The sequence below is a fragment of the Lissotriton helveticus genome, chromosome 3_2 (genome assembly GCF_964261635.1).
Source record: "Lissotriton helveticus chromosome 3_2, aLisHel1.1, whole genome shotgun sequence".
NCBI lineage: Eukaryota > Metazoa > Chordata > Amphibia > Caudata > Salamandridae > Lissotriton > Lissotriton helveticus.
In genome coordinates, this window is record NC_136062.1 from 255,498,684 (window position 1) to 255,508,895 (window position 10,212).

The window sequence follows — 10,212 nt, forward strand, 5'->3', positions numbered from 1 at the left end:
CCACCCCACGCCAATCTACAATAGCCTACCACACTCTATCGCACTCCATTCTACTTCACAAACCCTACTCCACTCCTATTTACCACACTCTAATCTACTCACCCCAATCTACCCCATCCCAATGTACCCTACCTCAATCTACCTCAATCTGCCCCAATGTACCATCCCAATGTACCCTATCCCATTCTGCCCCAATCTAACCCACCCCAATCTACCCCACTCCACTCACTTTTAGCCATGCTGGACAGCAGCACAGTGGTTTGCATCATGGCTAACATACATTGCCAATAGCTCTCGCCTGGGCAGAGCTATCGGCTGTGCCAATGCTTGTTTTTCTGTGCCTTCACCTCCTTGCATCTCTTCATGTGTCCCTCGCCACTCACATCTTGTCCAGAGGCTGTATTTGCCTTTTTCCTGCACACTGCGGTCACTATATTTTGTGGTGGTCATGAGTTGTTTTTCCTGCTTCCCTCATCCCGCCTCTCCACATCTAGCCACGCCCCACCCTCTAAACAGTGTGCCTTTGCCCATGCTTGCACAACCCTACCACCATGTAATGGCAGTAGTCATATTTGTTATTCCTGTGCCATGCCCCCCACACCTGCATCTCTCTTCATTTGTTCTCTTCCTGCACCCGGCCTCATACAGGCTATCTCCTACTCTGCACTCCACGGGTACCATACTGTGTTTCTGACCACACCCTGTTTTTGTTTTCCCTCTTCTCGTATGTACTCGCCCTCCCCACAGGCTCTATAAACGTTGCCCCTACCCCCTCACACCTAACAATGGGGTCAGTGCTCCAAGAGTTAGAACTGACGCTCCTACAGTGACATTGTCATCCAAGAAGTGAAACTCACACCGAGGGAGTCAGAGCGTTCTCCAGGCCCCAGTGAGAGCGACAAAGCACCGAGCTGTGGATTCATTACCAGTGCTCCTGGCGGTGGACTCAGAACAAGGGGTGAAACTGTGCACTCAGGTTCGAGCCTCACATACATTGGGCGGAAATGTACTTCAAAAGGTGAGACTTGGAAACAGGCCATGCTCCAAAAAGTAAAACACTTCAAACACTTAGGGAAGATGCGCAGCAGGATGTGAATCTCATACTCAGTGAGTGCGATTGTACATAAGTGTATGAGTCGGGCACTCAGTCGTAGAGACGGTGTAACAAGGTGTGACTTACACCACGTGAGCTCCACAAAGCGAAACTTGCAATTAATGAAATGCCAAGCCAAAAAGAGAGAAACATGCCAATGACTGACACCTGATGTTAAGCTATGCTTGTTCTGATAACTAGAAACGGTCACAGTAACACAAGAAGCTTAAGATATTTGATCGTCCATCTGATTCCTTGCCCTGCTGGAGTTTGCTTGCGTCCCAGTTGGACTCTGAGGGTCCACTAAGAAATGAGGAGTCAGTCAGTAAATCAGCAATTCCAGGTCCGATAAACCAAGTTATTCCTCATTCTGGGCCGGACTTTCACTAGCTGAAGGCAGCCAAGATCTCGTTATTCCGTTGGGGAACGCAGCTGCCCCCCAGTAGAATTAGGAGGCGACTCATAACAAGGGCCTAAGTGGGGAAAGCAGCAGCTTTCCCAGCCAAGGCATGGAATTAGGAAGGGAACAGTAAGAACACCAAGCAGGGCTCAGCCATCTCGCATGGGTGTGGAGAGGAAGACGCAGGCAGGAACAGGACAACAGTGGGGCAGTAATGAGAGTGAGGGGACGCGGCTTCTCCTCCGCTAAGGCAGAGGACTGCCACCGCACTGCTTTTCAGCAGTGCAAAAAAGGAACAATAACATGATAACATGATGTCATTATCATTTTATTTTTCAGTGCGAGCCAGGTTAGGATAGGGTGCTGCTGGGTTGTCAGAGCTGGGAAACGAGGAAATATGTGCTCTTAAGTGCGCACAATGGTTTGGCCGGCCGTCATGGGCCTTCCTAGCAGTCATACGCACTTAGCGTGTGCTCCACCTGGCTGTATTGCACAGCCTGGGTGGAGAAGATGCACAGGCTCCCACTCCCTGTCCGAGGGCCGAACCAGACCGCTCAGGCCAATCACGACGTTGCTGACAAGCTGGTGACAGCAGCATTGTGATTGGCTAAGGGGAGTCTGTGTGCTTCCTACTTCCGGGAGTCAGGAAGAGAAGCAGAGGAGAGATGACGGAGGAGAGATGGCAGCTGTGCAGAGGTAAATGTCTTTTATTTAACCCACGCCCTGCCACCCCCATTCTATACCAGCCGCCACTGTTGAGGGGGCAACACTGTCAGGGAGGGCAAGACCAAGGAAAAGAGATGCTGTAGCAGAAAAACAGCAAGCACAAAGATGATGAGGAGTAGTGCCCTGCCAGTAAAGAGGGTGGGTGCAGTTAAAAGAAAGTTCCTAGTCAGGAGAGATAACAGGGGACCAGGATTAAGAGTACGGTAAAGTGGTGGGGAGTTTCTTTTCGCACCCCTGCTCTGGACTCTAGAGATAGAAGAAGGACAGGTTGTCCTGGTTCCTCAGCAGAGCTTGTGAGATAGAGTCAGCTTTACACCCAGGCTCAGCAAGACTGTGGCAGATGATGGAGCCCTGTTAGGAATGTAGACAGGTTGGTTGTGGAGGTACCTCTGGCCTATTTTCAGCACTCTCGCCTTCCTAGCATGTTTTGGCATGATGTGAGGGTAATAGGGTACTGCGCTGCAGCGGGTGCTGTAAACAAGACAGTGCTCTGCAAGGCTGGTGTTGTAGCCCTGCAGGTGAATGTAAGGAGTGGGACAAGCAAGAAAGTCCTCTACTTTTGGAGGTCTTTGGACCTCATGGACCTTCGCCGGACAGAAGTTGAAAAGAGGTTTCCAGTTGAGGCGGTGGCAGAAAGTGCTAGCGTTGGTGACAGTGTGGTGGTGGCTGTGATAGTGGTGATGATGATGCTGGTGTTGCCGGTGACAGGATAATAGTGGTGGTAGTGATGACCTTAATGTTGGTGATTGTGATGTGGAGATATTGCTGCTGGCGATAGTCCGGGTGATGAAGCTGATAATGAGGCTGGGTATAGTTATGTTATAGTGGTTATGCTGTTAGTAGTGGTGATGGTGGAGAAGGTGATATTAATTGTGGTGGTAATAGTGTTGATGGTAATAGTGATGGTGGTAGCAATGGTAGTGGTGGTTGCAACTGTGATGATAGTGTCAATAGTGAGTATAGTGGTAATGTTAGTAGTAGTGGATATAGTGGCTGTGGTAGCTGTGGTGATGGTGGTAGTGTTAATAGTTGTAATATAAGTAATACTGGTGTTGGTGCTGATGGGGTGGAAATGCTGATTTGTTACTGATGGGGCATACCAGCTGGAGCCTCCCTGTGGATGGTTTGTCTGCTCCCTTTTTGTACTAGAGGGTCAAGGGGGGGGGGGGGGGCTGGGCTGTACCTGTACCCACAATGTCAGACCCTGGGTATACAGTTTTATGGACTGTGAACCTGTACCTTATAAAACAGGGCCTTTTAGTCCAGGTGCAGGAACCTCGGAGAGATTGTGATCTGGCAATGCTGCCCCAATTTCCAGGTTACTGCTCTGTCAGACTCATAAAAAGGGCTTGAGTAATTTATTTGCATAGTTGGATGTATTTTACTATCAACACTCACTGTTCCTCCTGATCAGCCACCTCCTACCCACTACCCTGCTATACTTCCTGTCAGACTCTGTTCAAGCGGGGAACAGGTCGAGCAGGGGCTACTGGGCCTCAACCATAGGGAAGTTGTGCTTTTTTTCCTCTCATGTCTGTTTTATTATAGCTCTGCCATTGGGCCAAACTCAACCCGTTCAACGCTTGACTATCAAAGATAACAAAGTTTAGCATTCACAGGCTTTCCAAAGAGGTATTGTGCGGGACCTCAGGCTCAGTACTCAGCATACACACATCCATATAATAAAGGATTGCCCAACCCAGTACTTGACTTTCAAAAAGAAAAATGTGTATATTACACACTAGAACTAAATACCACACACAGATATGTTCAAGATTCTAATTAGTCCTGGTGCTAGAATGTGTTAGCACCTCTCCCTGCTCGTGGCCTGGGACCCCCTTTGACTCCGGTGGCTCCTCCCTCCTACGGCATGACGTAGCAAGAAAATCTCCGGTGCAGTTTTACCCCCAACATTCATAATAGTGCAGATTCTCAGCCTTTGTACTGTTTCTCTCCCTCCCACACATGGATACAAGATTGCTGATTGGGCTAAGTCATGGCAGCCGTACTACTTCCTGCTGACTATGCTGCTGTTTCCGATTCTGGGAGAGTGCAAACTAGTTGCCCAAGGTGGGCCTTCCCCACCGTCATCTCTGATCCGTTGGTTGAAGGCTTCTCACAAGGATGTGGGGTCTCTGTGGTCCTGGTGGTGCATGTTACAGCCAAGTCCAGGTGAGCAGTTCCGGAAGGTTACAGCGTCGGGTTGGCTGGGTCCATTGCAGCAGGTGAGATGACATGCCTGCCATGGCTCAGGTCACACTACACAAGATCCCTTGGAACAGAGGCTCAGGTCACATCACACTTGACACAGTGGCTTAAGACATGGTGAAATCAATCACCAGGGATATTGGCTCAGGTCATGCAATACTCATCTCTTGGCACAGCAGCGTCTCGGAACACATCTCCTCTGACAACTTCAGACAGGGCAGCTAGCCCACACCACAGCTTAACCATTCTCTGCAGCCTGCACTCTCTAGTCCTCTGCTCCCAAACCTACTTCACTGAGGTCGTGCTGCGCCTCACTCTTCCTGGAGAGTCATTTCTCCTGCAGGGTATCCAGGCTCCCTCTCTCTCACAGCAGACAAGCTATCTTCTAGGGAATCAGGGCAGGTGACCAGCTCATGCAGCCAGGGGTAGATTTCAGGTGATGCTTCCGCACCTCTGGGGGGTGGCTGTCAGACAGACACCAGTCCAGGTTGCACAAAAGTCCTCAGAGTACTATGCAGAGCAACTCCATTCCTTGGGTTTAATATAGCAAGAATTGGCTCAGGGGAAGCTTTACTGCCAGAACCCTAAAGAGTGTACAGTTTCTATACAGGTCCTTACCACCACTGTGTGTTATACTATCATCATGACTGGGACAATAGTCAACTGTGTAATGAGGGAACACTTGGTGTGTACCCCCAGGTCACAGGACATGTCCAGGACTTCAATCGTGTAAATGGGCAGGCCTTGGCCTCTGTGCACACACGAGGTTAGTGTGAGGCTAGTGTCAATATGAGAAACCCTGGATACCAGATACATGCCCTAGGAGGCAGGGTCACCCGACTGTACACCGTGCTGGGGACGTTCCCATCCATAAACTTCCTTATACATAAAACTGGGACATTGACTCCAGGACAGAACAGAAATGTACCACAGACGACGATCAGGAGAAAAAATAGATGTCAGTGCTCAAGATTATGTATTTATAACGGCTTGTTTTAATAATTTAAGTTCAGTTTAAAACCAAATGCTAATAATACCACAGAGCTTTAACTTCATCAAGATGCATTAGATGTCTGTTATGACATAAACTGTGAACAATATCAGTACAACAAGATAAAAACATAATTTTCATTCCAATGATGTTGCGAGGCAGGGTGTCCATGCAGTCTTGAAGACAATCTAGGGTTGGCAGATGCCACTCACTCACCCTCAGATAGCCCTATGGTTTGTATGTGTGCCTGTTGCATGAAGCACAAAGTGTGTACCTCTAAATAATGCTTGTTCTTTTAAATCATATTATTATTATATCGTGTTCTGGCTTGAGGTAGGTTTTCTAAACAGATAAATAAAAAGCAGCTATGACTGTGTTTGCATGGCAAATGATTTTATCTAACCGACTAAAAAAATGCAAAATCTGTGAAACACTCAAAAGTGTACTATGAAACATTATAAACATTTTATAAAATGTCAGCAGGACAGAAAAAGGGAAAAATATATACAGCATTTAGAAAATAGCTAGGGTTGTCTTAAAACAATGTGGTGAAATACGGCTATGTTCCCATTTTTTTATCCTTTCACACTTCATATTTTTATTTTTTGTTCAACATTCTGACCTATCATTTTTCATAATATTTTATGCAAAATTAGTGCAACTGAGTGTTGGATAAACCCGTAGTTGGCGGTATTGGGAAGGTCAGGCTTTGTTATTGCAGGAGTTCAAGTATCTGTGTTAAATAAATTACCGGCATCACTGTGTGAGCAACAATCCTTTCAACCTGCTGTATTATTGAATAAATTACTTCTGACATATTTGTTTCCCTTCTCTTCCCATCCTAATCTTCTTTTCAAAACCCCCATCCTTTGCCATGATCTCGATGATTGCCCAACTCATGCCAATTACATTTTTATAAAAAACTTACAGCAAGTGCCTTTTTTTGCTACAGCAAAAACAGATTAAACCCGAGACTATATTTAATCAATTTAAAGAACAATGTCAGAGCCCATATTGTTCTCAATATTACACTCTTCCCAGTTTCCTAACACTCATATCCTCAGCCGCACTCAACTACATGCACTCTATGCTGCTCTCCACTCTTTCCTCTGACTTCTTCTCCATCCAGTTCTTTCTTTGGTACTCTGCAGCTCTTTCCCAATATTGCTCTTGCTTTCTGACCATAGCCACTGCTCCCTTCTTTGCTTATTTCCCCCTCTTATTACGCCTTAACTCCTTCCATGCCACATTTCTTTATCTACTCCTCGCTCTTCCACCAATTTCGTACCTTCCCCAACCCACTGTTTTACCAGTATTTCATTTTTTTGTGGACAGTCCCATCCTGCTAACCCCATTGTTTCCTTACCACAGTCACCTCTCCCTCCTTTGCCTATTTCCCCTCTTATTACACCTTAACTCCTTCCCTGCCGCATTTATTGACTCCTCACTCTTCTTCAAATCTCGCATTTTCCCTATCCTACTCCTTTCCTAATACTTAACTCTTTGTCCTACTCTCCTGTCTGCCTACTCCATTTTTTTCTTATTCTCATCATTCCTTAACTCCTTCCCTTGGGAAAATTTCACTTCTCTCCTTGCTGCCACTCTAATCCTTCCTTCGTTACTATTCCACGCCTTCCCCACCACTCTACAATTGTTGCCTCTTTACACCTCAACTTATAATTGCTGTTCTCCTTTCCTCATTGCCGCTCCATCCCTCCCCCACTCACTCCATGAGTTTGTATTTACTTAAAATATTACATAGAGGGAGGGGGCAAGAGACTACATTTGTACTTGCCCTTGCTTCCCATAAAAGTGCCATCTTGTTAAGCATCTGCACACAGAAGGGTTCCTACTCTGACATCAAGCTGTCGTTTAGCTGTGTATACAATTTTCCACCTGCATGTTCCTCATAGTTCGCTACCCAATGTCCCAAGAGTGCTAAAGACATGACCTTGTGCGCCGAGGTGCGTTTGATCAAGATCACCAGTGGCACATATTGGACAGTGTGTCTATTTTGGACAGTAGTTAATAACAAACTGAGCCAGACCGTTGCCCATCTGATGATCATGATGCCTTTTGTCCATCCAGTGCTATGACACGGTCATCTTCATAGCTCCTCTCCATACAGCGCCTTGTGTCTGAGATATTCTTCAAGACATTGAATTGCAATGTTGTCCACCAATGGGTCAAACTTGTTGGCCAGAAGGTGATGCTGCTGCAGCATCCAGTTCAAGTCTCCAGCGCCGTAGACGCAGACGGCACGCCGGTGGATGCCGGTGCAGGGAGGGTAGGGCGCCCCCTTGCTGACATCCCCTTCCATGTAGTGCCACTTCACCAGGCGTGCCAGAGCATTCATATCAGATAGTTCGTACTTTTTATTGTAGGGCATGGACCCAGGCATTTCAGGCATTCGGTGGAGGGTGGCCCAGAGGTGCTCATCGGGGCTGTAGGTGTCCTTCTCCCACTCCACCAGCTTCTTGACAACAGGCTCCTCAAACAACGCCTTCACAAAGTCCCTTGAGACCACAAAGTAGGCATTACCAGAGAACATAGGACTGTTTATGGGTGGAGGAGCCTTTTCTGTTCCCTTATTGACAATCATGAAGTTCTGCACCTCGTGGCGCAGCTGCCACCGTTTCTTCTTGTGCTCTGGTGTCTGCTCAGACTCCAAGCTACTGTGGCCGTTCAGCACCTGCAGGGCACGTACCATCTCAGCATTGGTCTTGATTGGGAAGTCGGTGCCACATGTGTTGAGCAGGTACCTCCAGGGCACGGGGCTCCTCAGCAGGTCCTCCATGCAGTTGATGTCTGCCTGGACCCTGGACCAGGAGGCGTAGACCACACTCTCGAGCTTGGATGCCACAAACACGTTGTCAAAGCACGAGGCGATGGCCTTTACCGCCTTCAGGAAGAGCTCGGGGGCCTTAGCGTCCACGTGCACGCAGTATACGTTCTGTGGAGCATAGAGAGATCTCAGCAGCCGCTCAAACATCTCAATGTTGTTATGGATGACCATAGAGTAGGCAATGGGGAAGTCCTCCTCTGCGCGGCTCAGTGCAACAGGCAGGAAGTGCCTGCTTGCTCGGTAGTGGTTGCAGTCCTGCGTCTGATTCAGGTAATCGCTCTCTTTGGTGGGCTGATACTTCCTGCCCACCTCAAGCCTCTGGATGGCAGCCTGATCCAGAGCTTTTTTGTCGCCTCTGATGATGCGAGAGCAGTTAGTGCCCTCTTTGGGGGGCAGGAGCAGGTGTGGGTAGAGGCGGTTCTTGCACATGGTGCTTTCTGGACCCCAGGCATCAGTGCGCAGGTCAGACAGCTGGCAGTCCCTGAAGCTGTACACCTTCAGCAGAATGGTGGCGCATACCATCAAGACCAGCAGCCCCAGAATCTGCTGCAGCTTAAACGTCTTCTTCCGAAAAAAATACATTTCAGGGGTAAAAAAGCAACAAAACGGCAGTCGAGTCCAAATATAAAAATACAGAGAGATTTAGTATGAGTGGTGCCTGTAGACAGCGCGAGGCGAATGGCACCTTCTAGTTTCCCCTGTTATTATTAGTGAGGTCGGGGTGTGGAAGTTCAATGCGCGCCGCTGCCCCGGCCCACAGCTGGCGAGGCAGTCCAGAGTCCGGAGGGCACTGCTTTGGAGGCGCACAAGGGATGCAGCCAAGAGAACTCGAGGCTCGGCTCGGATGCAGGCTGGTACTTCAAAGGCTGGTGCCGAGTGTCTCTCTGCACACACATGCAGGCACGGATGCAGGCAGCGCACCTGGCGGGACGGTCGGTAGGCAGGCTGGTGCTCGAGGGGCACGCACTGGCTGTCGGCAGGACTCTGGGGGCACAGATGGGGTGCACTCTGGTAGAGAGTATAGCTTGGAACACCTAGAATGGAGGCTGGCACTCGGGGCTGGTGCCAGGCAGGGGTTAGGCTGGTACTCTGGGGGCATACACGAGATGGAGGCTGGAGCTGTATAGACGCAGTAGAGAGCAGCCTGGAGACCTCCCCTGCCTGTCCCCCCCGCCTGGCTGATGTTAGTTACTGGGGCTCCGCAGACGCCGGCAGAGAATATAACGTACTCCACGGTGCCACGGCAGGTGCGCAGGGCGGGGCAGTGGTCACCGCCCATCCCTTGCTCCATAGCTTGTTCAGTCCGCGGCCCTAAGCGATAACGCATGAGCGAGTTACGAAAGAAGTGCACTCGGTCATCGCCCCTCCCGCTCGGCACCAATAGGATCTTCCAGTCCTCCGATAGAGGCGTCTCCTTCCTGCACACCTCTGGGATCCGCCGTGCCCCCTCCCAAGGCGGCCGTGGGGAATCCCGCTCCCCCCTCAGCGCAGCATCCTTCACAGGGCTTCACTCTCACGCGCAGCGACAGCACGTGCCGTGCCGCCACGAGGCTCCGTGGATGACGTGACGTACAACTTCCCTATTCCCAAAACCCCAACCGCCCGAGGCGCGCGGAGACACTGCTGACGAAGAGCAGCGACCCTACCTCAGTAGGAAGGAGGAGAGGCTGGTGAGGAGAGAGTAGCGCCGTGCGTGGAAATAGAGCAGTGATACAGACCCACTCAGGCGGGCAACTAGAGCCAAATTTCGGGGGGGGGGGTGAAAAATATTTGGGGGGGAGGGGGGAGAGAGGAGGGGGTGGGTAATTCTCCCAACCATTGGCAGAGTGGCTGTAAGAAGGGGTGAACACACAACAAGAGCCACATTTAAGTAAATGGTCTTTAAAGGGCTGAAGCCCCGTGAGCCCATTGGGTGTTGCGCGCCTGGCCCCGCTAGAGATGTAGCTATA

General features: G+C 49.6%; 1 protein-coding gene across 1 annotated transcript; it reads right to left on the reverse strand.

Moving 5' to 3' along the window:
* Positions 1-5,402: 5,402 nt before the first annotated feature.
* Positions 5,403-9,833, reverse strand: LOC144826628 (beta-1,3-galactosyl-O-glycosyl-glycoprotein beta-1,6-N-acetylglucosaminyltransferase 3-like). Its single transcript, XM_078685158.1, has one exon. The coding sequence runs from the start codon at positions 8,843-8,845 to the stop codon at positions 7,526-7,528; it is 1,320 nt and encodes a 439-aa protein (XP_078541284.1). The 5' UTR covers positions 8,846-9,833; the 3' UTR covers positions 5,403-7,525.
* Between the last annotated feature and the right edge of the window lie 379 nt (positions 9,834-10,212).